The following is a 20,461-nucleotide window of genomic DNA, read 5'->3' as shown; positions in this document are numbered from 1 at the left end:
CTACTACAGGTATACAACAGTGCTACTACTACAGGTATACAACAGTGCCACTACTACAGGTATACAACAGTGCCACTACTACAGGTATACAACAGTGCTACTACTACAGGTATACAACAGTGACACAGCAACATGTATACAACTATGACTCTGCCATATGCATACATGGATCACGTGATGTACATAAACATGCATGGAAAGAATAAGAAGAAGAAGAACAAATGGGTTAACCCAGACAATTTAAGCTGAAATACCACGATTAACGAGGGTTTATAAGGATGGCGCTGTAGTTTTGTTTGTTCTTTCTATGATTGACAAAAGTGTAGTCGTATCTAGTGGGCATACTCTATGTTATTCTGTCGTAAAAGAGTCGTATCACAATTTGGAATTACAAATATCTGCTCATTGAATGACTTTCCTATATATCAATTTGATAATATCACTTCCAAATTGTTTCAGTATTTAATCTTGTATATACATGTAATCCTTGGGAAGGGAAGGATACGCGTGACATGGCTTTTATCCCCTTTAATATTACATTCAGCGTGTAAACTGTTAGAGGAGCGGTCAGCCTGAAGGCCACATTGACGAAATGATAATATTTCTTATCAATACAATTATATGTTTTATTTGGCCACAATTTCTCGAAACAAAATCTGAATTTTAGTCAAAATGCATTTCCCAGAATGAACTGGAATCGATTTTTAAAATCAAACATAAACAATTTGAGTTTGGGGGATAGATTTCTTATGTTGTTTGGGCGCTTTCTTTTAAATATGCAGTTGAGTAAAAAGTTCAGCTGTTTCAAGTTGTCAAAATCAGTTTAAATTTGAGTAAAAATTGAAGTCTGTGTCTTAAAATCGGGCATGGACAGATGTTACCTATCTACTACCTAAACAAACAAATAACTGATCAAAATAGTTCAAAATAGGACAATTTGATATGAAACAGCAAGACAAACACCAAAGATACTTCATTTTTCATTTTTGATTGCGATTATATTTCCCATACCTAACGTCCATCCTTCGTTTCAAAGATGATCGTTGTACATGACATTCGGCTTTTGGTAATGAAACTGTGCCCAGGCCCTTCATACCAATTTGTTTTCAGTCTCCTTCAAAATAGTTTTATAATGAGTTCGATAAAGATAAATAATTGCCCCCTTCTTAAATTCGCGTATGATGAATGTCCCTCTTGTTTGATTTTTTGGCTCAGAAAAGACTGAATGCTGAAACACGATCAACGGAAAATAGACATCCTTGCCTGTTTCGTGCCTAAGGGTATCGATCTTAATAATGTGTCTGGTCCATTAGGCATGGGCAGAATAATTAATTCACTTCTGTCAGAAACATCCCCAAAGTTCACGTTTGAAAGGATATCATCCTTCTTTAGAAACATTAAAGTTTTGGTTGTCAGTGATAAACCCTCCCTTGCGAGAGGAGTCTATCGCGGCGCATTCCAAAGCCTGTATGCATTTTTCAGAACCAAACTGGAATTACCTAATGCCTTCGGACATGCTTTGCTTATCTGGGTACTGGAGAATGTTTCCATACTACGTACATGCACTCGTTGCCGCACCTACCAATACATGTAGCTACACTGCACAGGCTTTGATCTGGCATCATGAATACGTGTTTGATAACATAAAATCGAAATAATTGTGTAATACAATTTGACTGAATTATTTTGTGTTTCAGTTTTAATTACCTTCTACTGCCTTAACAGTTTTACATAATGAATAAATACAATTCAGTTCAACAGTTGAAATATCAGCATCAAACGACATATAGTCACATAAGTCGGACTAATATATACCGGGAAGTGTCTGTTCGGCACATAAGACACACCCACTGCCAAACCGCTGCAATAATGGCGATGCGATGTAAAATTACAACTCACCTGAAGGAGATTTAACCAAATTTTTCAATGTCAGTGAAAGTCAAGATGTTTACGATATTAGCAGACTTTTCGAGATGGAGATTAACTCTGCAGTGACTGTAAAGTGAAACAGATGACGACAATATCAAATGCAGATGTTGATCTACATTCTCTGAAGACAGGGACATTAGCACGAATGTGTTCACATGGACATTACCAAAGTAGAAAGCGTCTTCTAACTGGCTTTTCTCCTACCATAACACAACACTAGGTGTATAACGTCTTTATATTAAAGTTTCAGTTATTAGCTGTTATGACGGAGAACAACAATATTTATGGATTGACAACGTCTTTATTGCTTGGATGCAATACAATGCATCTATATATCGCAGTCTTCGTTAAACTAGGCGCAGCTTAAAACGATGTTGCAACACATACGTTTTGCTGATATCGCTGTGACGATAGTGGAAATATTGTAATAATATGCACAGGCTAATGCTGGATATCAACTCATCGCTCGTAGCAGCGTCGTGACCATTACAACCTTTCACCCGTTTCTCCCGTAGCCTTATCTTCCCTTATAGTCCAGTGGGCAATATACTCGGGCCTTGCACACTGCCAATACACGTGAACACAAGTGAAGTAATGACCTATTTCGTTTGCGTTTTTATCTTCACAATTTACCGATATGGCAATGGAATTTCTGATGAATGATACGTTCGATCACCCTCAATGACGCTGTCATTTATCCACTTTAGCTTCTACCGATATCCATATAGCCATTAAATATATTTGCATAAGTAGTTTCCGGATTATATTTATGTTGCTATGTATACAAATGTTCTTGTTTTGTGTTACAACTGGTGTACATTATATGCGTTATATGTACGGTCATCTGAAGGCAGTTGGCATTCTGAGGCATCTCAGTCTTTGAGGCATCTTAACCTTCTTTATTCCAAAAGTATTCAGCAACATTTATGTAGAGAAGACGCTGAAATTTATTCGGATGTCAACGTTTCAAGAGTTCCATAGTCAGTGATAGTACCATGTGCATATCAAGTATTACAATGACTTCAAACTGTTATTCAAAACTTGATACGGAAAACTGTTCAATTCGAGTTAATTCATCCAAATCTCATATGCTGTCCCGGAAGTCTCAAGATAAAAGAAATAACAAATTTACTTCAAATGTAGTTTCTGATTTTCTTTCACTAGAATATGCGCAATCGTACTACTGTCAAGCGTTATGTAAATGACTGTGTTTTACTGAAAACAATCAATTATTGATTTATGAATACAACATTCAGTGTTGAATATCCATATGATTCTTTTGAATTATGTTTATATATTATAAAGCTACACATTGTGGTTTATAGAGTTCATGTTCAAATGTTTTAAATGTTCATTCCGCACTTTCCTCTGTGCTATATATATGCTGTGGCCGTGACCTCTTGACAGTGTAGGTCAAGGGCGTGGCCCTCTGTAGACTGTATGTATCTTGTTTCAGACGGACAGAACCTCACACCCAGTTTTGATGTGCCCTTCATGAACGTCACCGTGAGAGAGGGAATGACTGCAATCTTACCATGCTCTGTTAAAAATCTTGGCAAACACCAGGTAAGCATAATAGCAATTAAATAATTAAGCGAATGATATTTTTCCCCGCCGTGAATGATATTTACACCTCCATCAAGGACATACCTTGTTTGACCTCGGTTATCTATAAATGATTACGTTTTACCAAGCAAACAACTGATGACAAGTTAATCAGAACGATATTATATAAAGGACGTCTTCTGAACTTTAATGAAATCAGTTTACCTTGTCTTTAAATTTCCGGGCAACATCTCATTTAAATATCATTACCCATCCTATAAGTATTAATTTAAGTCAACCTTTGCACTATTAATATCGTTTTTGTTTGCTGAAATTGAAATTCGAATAACGTTAACGGTGAAAACCCAAATGAATTAGTGTTCAACCACATATCACCATCATCAAGCTGGCGATAATAGCCTAGTTTCTGTTGACAGTTCCGAGAGTAAATGTTCTAAAGGAAAGCCATTTTAAACCAGTGTGCCAGGGAGGCATCGTGCGCTTTTATTGCTTGGGCAGTTACATTGAGGATCAATGCCGAAGCGTTGTTATCTGGGTAGAAACCATACATTTAACTTGCCTCTGACGGAGAGAATTCAACCTGACGGTGGGTGGTAAGAGGTCTAGAACCATCAGGATCGCGTGACTGAACTTGGTAAAGTGTTGAGTCACTTGGAGATCAGCAGTTTGGAATCATAATCCTCGCCATTCCAGAATACAAGTGTATCATTGTACCGAGGCACTACGCGGACTTAAAATTGGGATGACATGAACAGTAGAAAATGTACAACCTTGAGCGCATATCGGATTCACTTTGATATATTCGTTGCACATGCCTCCCATGAATATCTAGGTGTTGCACGATGGCCTTTAAATGCTTTAGATCTGTATCATTCAGAAAGTTGATATTAACCTCAGTAGAATTTTAATAGTTGGAATTTTCACAGCAACAGTCTTTGAAGGCGCATGTTCCATTAATTCTGCATTTATGTAAGGTGAATTTATTAAAAGTGAAAAGTTTCTCGGGCATCTGCGTGTCACTTTTATTTGTGCGCGTAACAATTTTTTATCGTCATTTAAAAAATAATAATTTTGACTTGGCCGCGTCCCGATCATCCATTTGTCCACTGTTAGAATGAGTGTCTGTAAGTACGAGTGTGACTGAATCTACTACTCAATACATCGCATGATGCAGTTCTTGTGAATTTGATAGTTCGGTAATTCGTAATGTTGTTAGAATATTGCTACAAATTCAGTTTTTAAAAATATTTTATAGTGGACATACGGTAAATAATATCACATTTGACATATCGGCAACCGTCATGATATCAAAATCCCTATTTTGATCTATACCACACGTTCCCATGTTTTGTCTGATGCGCAGTTGACAGGCCGTTGCGTGTGTTTTTGACGGGTGTCATGGAGGGGACAGGATACGTTCAACTCATCAACGCGATCTGATAGTGAATTAGAATCACACGCTCATGACATAGTCTGAAATGTGTAATCAACTCTACTTTCAATATATTTATTATAGATGTGAAAAGGGTTTTTGTCGTTTTATTCGTTTATTTTATTATCAATGTTATTAGCTAAATTGCCACACGAAGCTACAGGTTCATTTTTAGTATTCATAATAATTTATCTCAATTCAATGATGATAACACTCTCGATTCCCTTCAATGGGACCGATCAGATCCGGATCAGAATTGCATTTAGTCACTCATGCTAGTTAGAAGAGGCAACTAAAGGGAACGGGTGGTCAGGCTTGATGACTTGGTCATCGGATTCCAATTGCGTAGATCGATGCTCATGGTATTGATCACTAGAGTTTCTGGTCCAGACTCGATTATTCACAGTTCTTCCTTATATAGCTGAAATATGGCGGCTTTACACAACATACCAACAAAACATTCAATGGCCCGGTTTCGGAAATGACGACACGAGCTCACCAAGCACTGTTTCAATAGCTCGTGACAGTCAGTTGATTGGACAGCTATTTAGCGTTGTTCAGATGGTGCTCCTGACAACGGTATGTTGGCAATTTGGTTGATGACATTTACCGTAATAGTCAGATGTATAACATACTGATTAACTGGTGATGATTGATTCTTCGCGTTATTCTCTTACGACCATTGACATGGAATCTGACCAATCATTGATGTTCTTGCTACAAAGGTGATATGGACCGACCAGTGGTCAACGCTGCTGACCTTTGAGGACCGTCGCATCATTGACGATGAGCGTCTGAGTGTGGAGCGTCCATACACGAGGGACTGGAACCTTCATATCCGCGCAGCCAAACACAGCGACCAAGGAGGGTACAACTGTCAGATCAACACAACGCCTGTCAAAATTAAAACCGTGCATCTCAAAGTTCAAGGTTTGTCTCAGCTACCGTCTAGCTTTCAGTACATGACCCTTATAGGGGATTTTACTGTCTTGATATTATACTTTCAAAACTCCATGATGTCGGATATTACTGGAAAATATTATGATCTTTTCAGCACCCTTCACATCCTTTTGGTATTTACTGCTTGACAAGTATTAGATGAGCTAGCGCCGTGAACGCGTTTATGACAAGCAGGCGAGGTAAGTCATGTGGACGAATACACTTGGTTGCTACAGGTAGATTGGCAATTAAGCACGTACAATACATGCTGACCGTGGCGTGAAATCAATACCGCTACTGTTTCACACGTGTCTCGTAGAGCGATTTAGTTCAGTGAAACACCATCACGACACGATTCGCACGAGGAAAGTGAACATTTCAATGGTTAGACGGCAACCTGTTTCCCTCTTGTTTCAAATGGAATGTTCTTGAGGGCGTTCCCATACATGAAAATGTGGGTCATTTGTCAGGCCCTGGCTCATCTAATACTTGTCAAGTAGTAGTTACCTCAAACACAGATAGGTTCAACTTCGTGGTAATGATGATGTACTTCTTTGAGAGGCATTTAGAAGTTGGAACAGTAAGGAAGGATGCCAATATATAGATGAACAACTTCTTTATAGCTATGAAAGCGACGTTTCGGTGTAGGTTCTACGTGCGTGCGAGCGTGCCTGCCTTTCTACCTATATACCTACAGACCTACCTACCTATGTACCTGCATACATACATACACACATACACACACGCACACACACACACACACACACACACACACACACACACACACACACACACACATACATACTTGGTGGTTAGAGCGTTCACTGATCATGCTAAACCCTGTCTCATTCACCTCCTCATCAGTTTTATACAACGCTGTGAAGTCACAGCCATCATCAACATATAGAACTGTTTGTTGAAAGATCTGTACTTCTACGAATATACGCACCCACTTATTTATGACGGGCATTGTTTTTTTCAAAACCTGAAAGAAGACACATTTCTGTTAAATAATTCCGTTATCTTTTCCATTCTTATCATTTATATGACTGTCCTTGGAAGCAAGGTAAACGGAGAAAAGAGACCCATATTTAGAAACATACAATGTATACTTTGTTAATCCCACACGTTGTTTCTTGTCAACACATGGCCTTGTCAAGCCCATAAATAATTATGGTTAAGTCTTTCTTTGCATCTCATATTGCTGTACACGTACACACATATACGCAACATCAGCTATAGACTCATACACAGGGATGAGAGAGACCGACATTGGTCGACAGACAGACACATACACAGAGATGCTTCAGTGATACCTTGGTAGGATCGTTCCATGTAATCTGCCAGCGCCTTGTAGCCGTAGTTGTAGTTGTAGTTGTAGTTGTAGATACTTCATGCAGCTAACGAATGATGACTCAAACCTTAAGAACTAATACAAAATGGTACCTGTAAACCACTTCCATGCATATGTTACTTCCATGCATATGTTTCACAGATATCTGGAAGAACAAAGGTTTATGGATGTCGACGTGTGTCTACGAGGAACACGGGGTCTCGGAGTACTAGTATACATGTTAACCATATTTTGTCAGTAACCGCTCAGTCCTTGATAAAAGAAATGAATGAAAAAGGAAAACAATAATCTTCAATTCATATTTGCATATAACATGTCACTTCAGAAACTACTACAGGTAAATACAAGCTCTTTTAAAAACATGTTGTTTGTATGTACAATATAACTTTGACTCTTACCATGTCAACGTTTATACCACAAAACGAGGGCATTAAATCTACAAGTACACAAGAATAGCGACTTCAGAGGGAGATACATGGTATTTTCTTGCAATTTCAAACATTGCAATTCTTCTTTAAAAATTTTAAAACCTTGATAATCAGAATTTCCTTTCTTTGAGGGCATCATTTTGTCTTGAGATCGGGAGAAATACCAGTAAGTTTGACACTAGTTCATTTTGTTAACATTTCAGTACGTCAAAATAGAGTTAGAGCTTTGAAACTTTCAACTTGCATACCAATATAGGGCGATTTTCTGAGTGTGACATAGCCCAGATTTAGTTCTATTCAGAACCCATAAATCATTGTTTATCTACAGTGTTTCTTATGAGTGCACCAGATATCGATAGCAGCATAAACATTGTCTTTATCATAGGCATTCTACAATACGTGGTTGAGACGAAACAATTCTAACGTGCTATTTATAGAAGACTACCTGTAATTTGTCAACACAAATGAAACATTCAAAACCTTTTAGTACTTCCCTGGTGAGAAGTAGTGCTCGTGTTAAATTTACTGCTTTTGGAATAGAATGCACAGTGCCGTCGACGAAGTGGTTGGTGGCATTGACCTCGTCATATCTGATCTTAGCATCGACTCCCTCATTGTTTGACGGCATTGTCGGTTTGTGCTAATTCATCTAAAACAGACACCGCGTAGAAGTGAACGAGGTAGGTTTGCTCCTGTGGTGGTTCACATTCGAAGTCATCTTTCCACACGAATCCTTGTTCGATGTCAAATTTTCATTTTTGTATTTTTGTAACATTTCTTTGGAGAAAGTGTCAAAGATGAAAACTGCACTGAAAACGATGTGTGTTCTTTAGCCACACATTTCATGAGAAATATATCATGGGTATGGTAATGTGTCAATACATACGTATGAAAACATTCCCTTCAGCCAAGGCAAAAAGGGGAGGGGAGTTAAACGGGTTTCTCTGTGGATTCTACATGCCCGTATTTATTCTTTCGCGCCATGACCTTGTTGGCATAAATGTGATATAAAACCATACTCACTCAGTATCATCATTGCCGGAGAAATCATTCACACTTATTGTGTATAACAATAATATTCTTAGAAATAACAAGCATTAGATTGCTATATGATCTCCTTTCAAACTCTGAATATTCTAACACTTTAAAGTTCGTGTGACATTTTGTACTAACGCAAACAAGATAGAAATTGCATATGTCAATAATATCAACATTCATACTTAGGTTTACGGCGTCCTCGAGGTGCTGTTTCAGCGACCTCTGGTCAGATGTAAAAACTATATACATATCATCTTGAAGTTTATGACTGTTTAATGGCGTGCCCTGGGCCATCATATTGCTAACATTTCTTAATGTAAACTGTGCCTTGGTCAGGCACAAACATCTGATAGAGGGAGCCATTGTCCAAAAATATTACTCTATTGTATAAAGAATGTCTTTCATTGTTGGTTTTCTTCACAAGAAAATGGACCCCTGGGGGCTTTGAGAAGATAAAGAAGACTTTCCTCATGAAAAATTCAGAGCAATGACGTGCTTATCTGCAGTTAATGTGACACTTATTGGGGATACCATTTGGAGACCTGAGCGGTTATAGTTTACGGTGAAGGGTTAATGTTTGTCATGTCTAGCACCTTAATCAACATCGACTACGCCATTAAATCATGGGTATATAACGTAACGTATGCAATAAGCCATTAGATAACCAGGAGGCGATCGTGTATATTACTTTTGAGTGTATATGTAAGAGGTAAATTAAAATCTAGAGTTGGGTTTTATGCTGTTTCATCAAAATTTGTCTTCATTGTAATTCATTTGGTTATATATTTCAATTCTAATTGATATTCTGTAAATTTTTCATGGCAGAGCGCTACTTTTTACGAATCCCTACCTGAAATTATTTTTCATGTCTTTAAGTCACTAAAGAGCGAACCATCCTTAAAATATTTAATTTATATTGCTAGCTCGACTTTCATGCATGTTGAAACGATCTATAGACCTCTAGAATTCACAGCGAAAAGAAATTTACATCATGAAATATTAACACCTTTCAACGACGGATGCGTGGAGAAGTGTAATAATTGGAGGAGGCTTTGTCAAAGCTATGGCAGTGTATGTCATGGGGGACTAGTGTCATCAAGCACAGCTAATTACTGGCCAGTTAGTGGGCAGTTAGACGTTTGTGAATTTTACACTTCACTATGACTTGACAATACCTCGCCTTATTAGGGACACATGGCATCGGAACTTTATAAAAATGATCCTCAGCACATGAAAATTTGGAATCATATGATCGATTCTGCAAATTGCAGAGATTTCCTGTTGCTGTAAAACGTTTATGTTGCTTTTATGTCTATTACACAAAAGAGGAGAAATTAGCCAACCCTTTAAAATTTTGTTGTGATTTGTAATCGCATGATTCACAAATGTGAGTTTTCCTAAAGTTAATAGAACGATTTCATGTACTCAAACATACACATGGGATTTTAGTGTTTGTGTGCGTGTACCTGTGTGTGCGTCTGTGTGCGAGTCAGTGTGTGTTCTGGATAGTTGTGGGTGTACGATTATAATTGTGCCTCTCTTTGCTCTGGAATTGTACAAATTATTTAGAACTAATTTTAGTCAGATTAGAAGAATAGCAAATTGCTAATAATGTATCAAATATCATCTCCAATCTCTTTAGACCAGTCTACACTCATCCTGCCCTTCGCTCTAAATCATATGGGGCGTTTACATATAATTGTGTTATAAAATAAATGATATATTTTCTCATATAATTTCAGTACCTGCCAAAATCAATCATGACGTATCATCAGAGGACATCACTGTTCGAGAAGGGGATACGGTGACTTTAATATGCAATGTCTCGGGCATCCCTACGCCAACAATCACGTGGTACAGACACCGGATTACTGACGATGACGTCGAGAAAGAAAGTAAGACACCTGAAATGGGGCCTAATCATTAAATTTGGTCTTCACTTTTTTTTCAAAACGTAATTTCAGTTGCTTTGTCTAATTCTTATTTGATGATTCAGAAATCTCATATTCAGTTTGAATTTTAAGAAATGTTTGTCTAGATTTTGTGCTTAACGAGCGTCTATCTGCTAATGTCTGAGTGCATTCATGTTACAGGTCTATATAAAGATTACCAAAGAGTGAAACTAATTCTTGCCAGACAAAACAAACTTTATGTGTAGCGCTACGTTTCCGGTTCCGGTTGTGTATCATGTTTCAAAGAATCCGTCTAGATACTTAAACACTGCCGAGAATATGTCTTTAAAATCCGAACCCACCAATCCCTTTGCAATGCTTTAGATAGTAGTATGTTCTCCAACAACGTCAGACTGGGTTGCGCAAGGTGATCAATTAATGGTCGATGTTAATTTCTCTTTATCTCATATATGAAAATGGATTGTATCTCATAATTAATGTTGTATTCTTGTTGTGCAACTTCATGCAAACGTTTTATTTCTTCTTCATTGTTAGTAGAACTGTTTATATTAACTATGAACCTCTGAACCCTTTATATTGAAAGAAACTTGTATCTGAATTATAAATGCACTTTATAATTCATATTGCGACACAGCTTTGTGGTGTGACGATAAACAGAGAATCACTTTTGATATCAATACATCACCACGACTTGATAAAGTTGCAAATATCCGAGGCTTGCCGAGGTCATTAACGTGTGTTGTTACATGTGATATCAGATTCCACGAATGTGGGATTCTATTTATCATAAAATCACTTTTTATTAGTTTTCAGTGAAAAACGTACTTCCCTGAGCATGTTACTGCCATTAGATTTGCGGTGCAGCGATGTCATAGCATTGTGACGCCATCAAGTCTTTTTCCATCACTCCATTGTGGGTCAGAAAATATTGACGTCATGGCACTGTACAAAATCTACTGACCAAACGATATCGTTTGATTTCACACAAGCATCATTGAGGGCAGTTTTGGATGATAAATACATTTTCTGTAAAACTATGATATTAACTATTTTCTTTATGAGCATTACATAGATGCATATGCATATATATCCGCCGCGCTGTTACAGTGCGAATAATTTGAAAGTAGAAATGCTTGTGACAACAGGAATAGGAATGAGCGGCGAGGTCCTTCTCATCCACAACGTCACTCGCTACTGTGGCGACACCTATGAGTGCGTGGCCTTCAACGGTGTTCCCCCTGCCGCGAACAGGCTAATCAAAGTCACCGTTGACTGTAAGTATAACATAGAGGGTATTTATCTTGTGTCCAGTAAGGGTCTCTCAGGATCAATGCATATAAAATTTCAAGGGAAGCGTAAAATCCAAACTGACACGGTTCGTAGGAGTCATAGCTGTCTGTCTGTCTGTCACTTACGACATTCCATTTCCCTTTAAGTACAAAATCAAAAGCGCTGTAAACGGACACACCAAGATAAATGCCTAATAATGAAATAGTACTTCCATACAGAACACTCCAGGTACTTGGTCAAGAGTGAATAAAAGAAGGTAAAAAGATTACAGTCAGTTTTGCTTGCACGTGGTGTGGAATTATTGTTTATGTTAAGTCGTTTCACGTAAAATGATCTGGGCCTGATTTCTCGTAAAAAAACTTTAGGTTTTCTGAAATTTCAAACTCAGTTTGACAATTTGAAACAAGTGAACTCTTAACCCAACTGCATTTTTAAAATAAAAGAGCCCAAACAACTAAGTAATCTATTCACCAAAATTCAAATTGTTCACTTTGAGTTCAGTGTCGATTTCAGTTCATTCAGGAAAATGAATTTTCCAGCGTTTTACGAAATATAGTCAAAAGTCAGACTTCTTTATGCTTCGGGAAATCGGGCTTGGTCATATGCGCAGATACATTACACGACATTGAGAACTGAATCACTGTACATGCAGATTAGTCACGATAAAGTCGGAACTGCACGATGGAATCTGAATTAAACAAGAAAATTCTCAGGACGATAAAGATGGTATTGTCGCCTATATTGTAACGAACTGCAGCAAGTAGCATAACTCGTTTCTGAGGTATTGTCTGTCAGTGATATAGTGATCCATGGAGACAGGTACCTTATATCATAGTCTATAAGTCAAAGTGTCACAGTATATAGTGTTCTCACATTACACTCTAATGTATCAGTGTGGCCGAGGCACCTTAAGCTTCATATTTCATTTGAAATAAGTAACTATCTGGAACGTGTTTCAGAATTTCATACGTTCAAGAAAATAATTACATAGGAATCATAAACTCATGATGAACAAATGACAGTTTTAATGATATTTGAAATCTGTTTTTCTCTTTTATTCATAAATAATTACCTCTTTATATTTGTAACACTACATGATGTATTTCAAATGTCTATTTACAGACACAAGAATATGCATTATATTTGACGTATACATGTGTGTAACGTGTGAAGGCCAACAGAATAACGAATTAATTAAGAAGCAACACCATACAGTAGATCCCTTTATGGGCAGACTAAGTCAGGATCCTAGATGATCAAGTAACTTGATGATCATGGCATGTTCAAACTGTGACATTTTTGCATCAGTTGATGTATTACTGGAGACGGAAAATAGTTTTTAGATTAGCAGTTGGCTTCAAATGCCATTGGCAACTGTTAACTTATCGTACTTACAACGTGTTAATGAATGTGCCAGAGCCAACACAGTACAGGAACACTTCTCATTGTCGACCATGATGCAAATGTCAGCTGCAAAATAGTGGCGTCAAGGCGGAAATGTATACCATATCATAAAGTATACATATGTGTCATACTGTTGACTGACAAAGTTCTCTCTCTCAGATCTTAAGTGCAGAACTTTCAATGAACCCTGGTCTTGACAAAGTGTTAATATAGAATGTTGGGTATAGGGAATGTTGCATGTATACCTAAAACAAGAAAGAAGAGTGAAGATCAGGCATTTGTCAACGACAAGATCAGGCATCTGACTTTCCAACACAATGTTACCTCTGAAGCAATGTCAAGTTACCACTAATTATACCCGATGAATATTCACGATTGAATAGGTTTAAATACACTGTTTCTTAAGATACTTTGTCGATGTGATGTGGCAATAGGCATGTTATAATTTTCTGACATTTGGCATGTTATACTATCATTCACATGCTGTCGTTTCATAACTTGAACTCTTTTTGTGTATTGTTGCGACGATTGTACAGACTACCCTTTATTCATAGTGCGACATTTCGATATTGACGTTTGCAGTTCCACCAGAAGTTAGGCTTCCGAACAAGAGGATCGGTCAGGTGATGGGGAAAGAGACAATCTTGGAATGTATGATAACAGCAAACCCATTGGAGATTAGCTACTGGTCATGGAAGGGACAAGAGATCCAGAACAGTGCCAAACACCGAATAGAACTTTACAATGATGCCGATAATACCATCACTCTTAGCCTGAGGATACGAGTTCTGGATAAGGAGGATTTCGGGGAATATACATGTTCAGCCTCAAATATTCTTGGCGGTGACTCTGAGAGCATGGTTCTGTACGGTACGTTTGCTATGGCAAGGTTGTGTAAGTGATTTGCCACCTCCGAATGTTACATGACAAAGAACTGTTTCGACAGAGTATCTTCTGTCTTTCTGTATATGCACCGACATCAGTCATCCATCTGGGTTTCATGTAAATGTTACGACTTAAATTCAGCCTTACATTTAAATTCAAAGGAGATGTTATTTTTCCAAAAAGGCTGATGCCCAAGACAAACTTACTTTCAAATACATGCCTCAAATAGGTTATCTTTGAGGTCATTTTTCAAATAGGTTATCTTTGAGGCTGATGTCCAAAACAGACTTCCTTCAAGTAGATGCACAGGTTCTCTTTTAAACAGATGTCTCAAATATATTACCTCTCATATAAGTGTATGTGCACTTTTGATGCGTAAATCTGTATGGCTGCACGTCATAGATGCAAGCTGTGCAGACATGCCATCATGTAAATGAATGTATAGGGGAAACTCGAGGTTCTTGGCTACATACAGGTGTGTCGGTAATGGATATGGATGGGCGTGTGGAGCACATAGAATCATGTGTGTATGTGTTTGTGTGTGTGTACCACATGCATCCGACGTGTGAATTCAACCGTGATATTGGTGTAATTGCTTCCGTGCAGCCCTTCTAGTAGGTGTGTATCCACCAGTCACAATAAAGCCTGAGGCTTCGTGATGAGTTTTACATCCCAGTTACTGCGCAGATGTTTTGTTTATATAAACCCTGTGTTCTGCACATTCGTTAACGTCCGTTTCACGTGACAGGCGAGGATGGTCAGAAAAAAATGAATCAGGGCAACGAGTACACGTCAGTTCATGTGTGTCCACTAGGATCTTAGTATAATCATGAGAGCTAAACACATGAGGTTGTACATCTGTCCAAATGTCTTGTTCTTGGGTTCAAATCCCTGTTTTGATATCGGTTTACAGCACCGAACCAGTACTTAGTGGTTTGAACAATGCCCAAGACTCCCGTCAATTTTGTGCTTCCTTTTCTTCTTCTAACTGCATGTAACACCTACACATTCTTCAGCGATGTGTTTACTCACCTACTAAAGCTATGCTCATTTGCTGTTTTTCGTTACTAGGCCACCAATTTTGAATTAGCTGCATGGAGACAATACCTGTCCCTGCAGGCGACAGATACTATAAACCAACTTTGTCAACGGGCATCATATCCTATAGGATGCGAGTTATATGGAACATCATAAGGCAGTAGTTCCTCAACAAAATAAACTGGACATTTAATCATATATTAGATGTTTATCTTAGAGTTTTGTGTTTGAAGGTGGGCTACGTGTGGCAATGCTTTGTATATTTCTCTTGTCCTAAACTCGTGACACATCATTCTCGAGCTGAAGAACAAATACACAGAGAAGACCAAACTGTCTAAGTACAATACACGCCATTCACAATAATGTATATGACTTACACCAAGACTGAAAATGAGCAGCAAACAATGGCTTTTGGTCGTTCTTTAAGTATTGAGCCTTGAACCTACACCCCGCTGAAAGACTGCGCCTTTAAAACCTGATCATTATTACTGTCAGCAGCAAGGAATGGTAAAGAATGGTATTATACAACGGTTCTGCTGAAGTGTCGTGAAAAGAATGGATCTGTAAGGCCACGTCCTGTATAAATACAAATGCAAGCGTTGAGATGCATTTCTAGACTGAGGAAACGAGAAGTCAAGTAACGGATAATAACCCAATCAGTTGCCAATGCATAGATCTGCAGACGCATGGTCAGCAAATAAAGACGCCGTTATCACTGAAATAGATCTCCATCTATTATAGATACCCAATATGACTGGGAGCGAAGGAATAAACGAATTATCCTTATGATCTTCATTTAGCATTGGTCTAATTGGATTGTCTCTTCTTGTCCATTGCGTATTGGTTATCTCCCTTTGCGTGGAATGGAATAGGTGCATTGTCACGGAGGGTGTCAGTGACGAAAATCGATAAATGTCCTTTTTTTCAAAATTTTGAATACGTTTGCCCTTGTGACTTTCACGTGATACATAAGTTGCGTAGCCTACCAATGAATCATTATTGCCATATAATGAGTTGATAACTTTAAAAGTGATACTAGAATTAAATTTAGCATGTCTTTCAACACACCAGGTGTCTTCACTGATGTTCAGTAATGCAGTCACGTAATTCAGGCGTTTCGTTCCCATGTGCACAAAACTTAAATTGTTTTGGGTGATAATCAAGACTGAATATTATTTTCTAAATCAATTTTATTTAATATGGGACAATTCCATTAGCACTAATGTGAATATATAGAACAAAATTGTATTCCTTTGGCCTTAAGCAACTACCATGTTTGTTTACTACATATCTCGTCTCTTCAAATACAGTCAAGCGGTCACTTGGTTCGAAGATTTCAAAAGGTGTCCTATGACACATGCCTAGAAGCTACTTTTCATTGTTACAGCACATTAGGTCTGTGTTAAGTTTCAAAACGCTTTGTTCTAAATTAGATGCAACAGTGACCAAAAGAATAGCTTATGCAATTCTCTAATTTCACTTGTGTAAATGAATCCCGTGTTTGTTCATGTGAACTGCAGTAGCGTATTGCATATGGTTAACATACTGCCGTATTTCCCAACATACTGTGAAGCGGACAGATGTATGTGCTGTGGTCTGATTGAATAAAGATCTCGTTAAATGGCATTCGAAGTCTACTCACTGTGAAAGAATACTTTTGGGGATGAATAACATGTGCTACATTGAAGTATTACTTATATCAGGAGCATTTCGATTGTATTAATTTTCTTATCCTGCAAAGGCGAAATATGGCGTCACGCCAGCATATGACACCCTTCATTGTATCGTGATGTCGTATGCAAGACTGGCATGTCACAACTATTTTCCTGACCACGTTGAAAGAGAGCATATAGGAAAACGACTGATAGCGTCTTCATATAAACTATGTTGATACAAAAAGGTTTGCTTGATTTATTGTAGTGTGATTTCGTTGACGACTGTTCAGCTGAAACTGACGAATCAAATCTAATAATCTAATAACATGCGCCAGTCTAAAAAAATAACAATTATGAAATATTATCTAATGTTCACAATGTGTATGGGACGAAGCTGTGTCATTAAGATGTTTCAAACCTAAAGTGAATGCTTGTGTGTTTGAACCCACACAGTGAAAAATGTATATCCTCCAGTCTACTAGTCGCACATGATCATTTGTTGAAACTATTGTACAAGCAAACTTTAATAAGCAAACCACAAAAGAAAAGTACATTATCTGACACAGTGTCAAAGTAGATGTACCTTAATCGTAATTAGATCATGGTGACATTATATATAATCAAATCTCTTCATGTATTACACTAACTTCTCGTATCTTCAGACTATAAAGCCTATCGGCAATTGATGATGACAACATCAACAACCACAACTACTACGACGGAACCAACTACAACCGATCCACGCCTTCGTTGGCAAGTTGAGGATCAACGTTACCCTCCCCACGTGGGTCCGAACGGCCACAACACTGACTACGACGTCATTCATCGAGTGACTACGATGATTAACCAGAGGAACCAAATTTATTCAAGTACCTAGCATGATAACATGACATCTCATCATATAGCTCTATCCAAGTTCATCAGTATTGAACTGAACTCCTTAAATATTAAACGGAAAATGTCGTCTTTGATGTTGTGCTCAGATGATTAAATATAGGCACTTTAATGAAATATTTTCGGTCCATATAACCTCATTAAAAGGGACTTGATTGAATATATTTTTTTGAGACAATGGTACTGACTTAATTAAAAATTCCGAACATGACTACTATGATTATGTTATTATGGTATCAATCTGTCTACTGTATCATAATACTGAAGCGGGAAATTATATTTTAAGGATTATTCACCTAGATCCCGAGTGTAGAGTTCATTGTCTCTTGACTCACACACTTTTCAAAGGGCACATAGAACAGAAAGTAGACACGTGTGCATAGTAAAAGGAATATCATGACGTATTACATGAAATGAAAGAAAAGTATTGCATATCCTATTTTATCTCCAGGTTCTAAAGGTCGGCCAGTGACTTCCACCGGAACCAGCGGTCGTGATGCCTGTCATATATACAGTGTTCTGACACTTGTGTTCATATTTCGCATTGTGTTGTGATTGCAACTCCTGGAGTGTGCGAGGTCGACTATTCCATCTTGAGAGCAAGACACCCAAACCTAACTTTCCGTGAAGACAAGGGTAGGATATTTCACCAAAGATGACAACCAAAGACTTGTATGAGTTTGTCATTACATCAGTTGTGAAATCATTTGATGTAGAAGGTTTAGATGTGGCTGAGATTCACTCGTTGTGTTTAACGGACCATGAACAAACTGGGCTATACATTCCAGCAGGTTGGGAATTTCAAGGCAATCATTGAGGTGTTGTACAAATGGAAAATAGTTCACGATGGAGACAAATGTTCCTGTATCTACCGGAACGGAGCTGTGAACGTTTTGCGTAAAGCTTCGGTAGATGATTTTCGTCTACCTCGGCATATCACCACTGAAGTTCACAGTGACTTACTGTTTACACAGGTATATTTATCTTTAATGACTGTGAACATTTCAAACAGACAGAAGGCGTAAACATATTTGTTAATCCACAACGTCAGTACTATCCCCAGTCAATATTAAATGAACTTGTGTTGCGACGCTGTTGATCCTCTTCAATGTGACTTTAATGTGATAGTCTGGTGGCGTGTTGAATTGCATGACCATCTTCCTACGATGACCATTTGTTCCTGTGGAATCATTAGACCAGGTAGAATTTAATGGCTTGGTACACATCTTTTCATCTGGATCATGTAGAGTACGGAGTTGGATTTCTGCTTTTTGTGTCCAGGACATATTTCTACTCATTTACTGTACTTCAAAGCACGGAATCTTCACTCGCTGATGACTTTCGGAGAAAAGCTTTGTACAAACTCTACCTACACTGTTATAAAGCACGAGCAAAAGTAATTCCAAACAGAACCATCAGGACACTACGTTTCATGGGGAGCAGTTACGGTTCAGGAGTGCTTTAAGATGATCCGAATTGGTGAACTATATTGGTAAGGGTAGGGGGATTAGCAATGACAGTGTTGTTTTGATATCTTGAATCATTGCTTCTTATCTAACCACATTATGTGACATTTTACTTGAAAGTGGTTTGCCAGTAATATCTCATAACAACACAATCAGTTTATGTGTCGTAAAGTGAGATACGAGTTTGTGAAGACGAGACAGATGTACAGAAAGGATGACTCACATACTTCTTAGCACTTGCGTTGTTCTCACATGTACATATACAGCTCCTAGTTTTCGTTCACCTTATGAATTACAAGACTCAACTCTGAAAGCTTCCCCCATTCATACAATGTTTATGCAAATGTATTCGGGCATATTTTATACCAATCTTTCTTTTTATGCCTTTGCTTTTTAGCCACCAAACACTAACAGTAGGGTAGAGGCGATGGTTATTTAAGCAAGTACTTTAAACAAAACATTGGATTAATGTTAATTTCCTCAGCCCCCACACCACCCTGTCCCTTGAGACAAGTAAATCAATCCTCCCATCCAGAAGTTAGTATTACACATGCATTGTCCCATACTTAGTTTCCTTATACATGTGAAAGAACTGATTAAAGCAACTACTTGGCTCTCATTAAGGGCTCCCTAAAAAGGCCATCGAAACACGTGATGTTGCGTGTACAGCTGTATCCGCAGAGGCTATGTGAGCAGAGATCTAATACCTCGGGAGAGAGTCTTGTCACTTTTAGAGAGAGAGGTAGAAAAACTAACTGACTGTTCAATAATTCTGTAACGATGGGCCAGCTGGGAATCGACACTGGAGGCAGTGTGGTCTGTCTCTGTGGAAGCATTATGCTGTCCTTTCCTGAAGATCTGCATAGGCTTCTTAGATACGAGACTTTGTTGTCAGGTCTTTGACAGAATGAGATGCGGAGGAGTTCGGTGCAGGGAGCTGATGGAGGCACACTTTACCTCCTCCCTTTCATAATATTGAAAGAAGGAGCTAGTTAAATTGCGAAAAGACTCCCATTTGGTGAAGGTACTCCAATCAGTAATATACAGTCTCGGGGTATTGAACAAGCGTTATTGAGCTGCATCTCACAACCAAGCCTAATGACTACTTTAGTGTTCTAGACTGTCCAGTGTATATCCTTTCATGATAAATGTGTTATTTCTCGTTAAGGAACATGTTAAATGACCAGCTGACAGTCCATGGACTTCCACGGATGTTTGTGGATTTGTGTG

The 20,461-nt window shown here is 38.1% G+C and overlaps 1 protein-coding gene across 1 annotated transcript in view; it reads left to right on the top strand.

Annotated features, from left to right (window-relative positions):
* The window catches only part of LOC137294742 (limbic system-associated membrane protein-like), a 62,249-nt gene extending 43,929 nt beyond the window's left edge, over positions 1-18,320 (top strand). Inside the window, exons 2-8 of the mRNA XM_067825835.1 lie at positions 3,386-3,495; positions 5,653-5,857; positions 10,429-10,581; positions 11,745-11,873; positions 13,876-14,163; positions 17,534-17,740; positions 18,217-18,320. Coding sequence (XP_067681936.1) covers positions 3,386-3,495; positions 5,653-5,857; positions 10,429-10,581; positions 11,745-11,873; positions 13,876-14,163; positions 17,534-17,740; positions 18,217-18,320 — 1,196 coding nt within the window. The remainder of the gene's footprint in view (positions 1-3,385; positions 3,496-5,652; positions 5,858-10,428; positions 10,582-11,744; positions 11,874-13,875; positions 14,164-17,533; positions 17,741-18,216) is intronic.
* Positions 18,321-20,461: the final 2,141 nt, after the last annotated feature.

This window comes from Haliotis asinina, chromosome 8, assembly GCF_037392515.1.
Source record: "Haliotis asinina isolate JCU_RB_2024 chromosome 8, JCU_Hal_asi_v2, whole genome shotgun sequence".
NCBI classification, from domain to species: domain Eukaryota; kingdom Metazoa; phylum Mollusca; class Gastropoda; order Lepetellida; family Haliotidae; genus Haliotis; species Haliotis asinina.
This window is presented reverse-complemented; position numbering and strand designations above follow the sequence as displayed.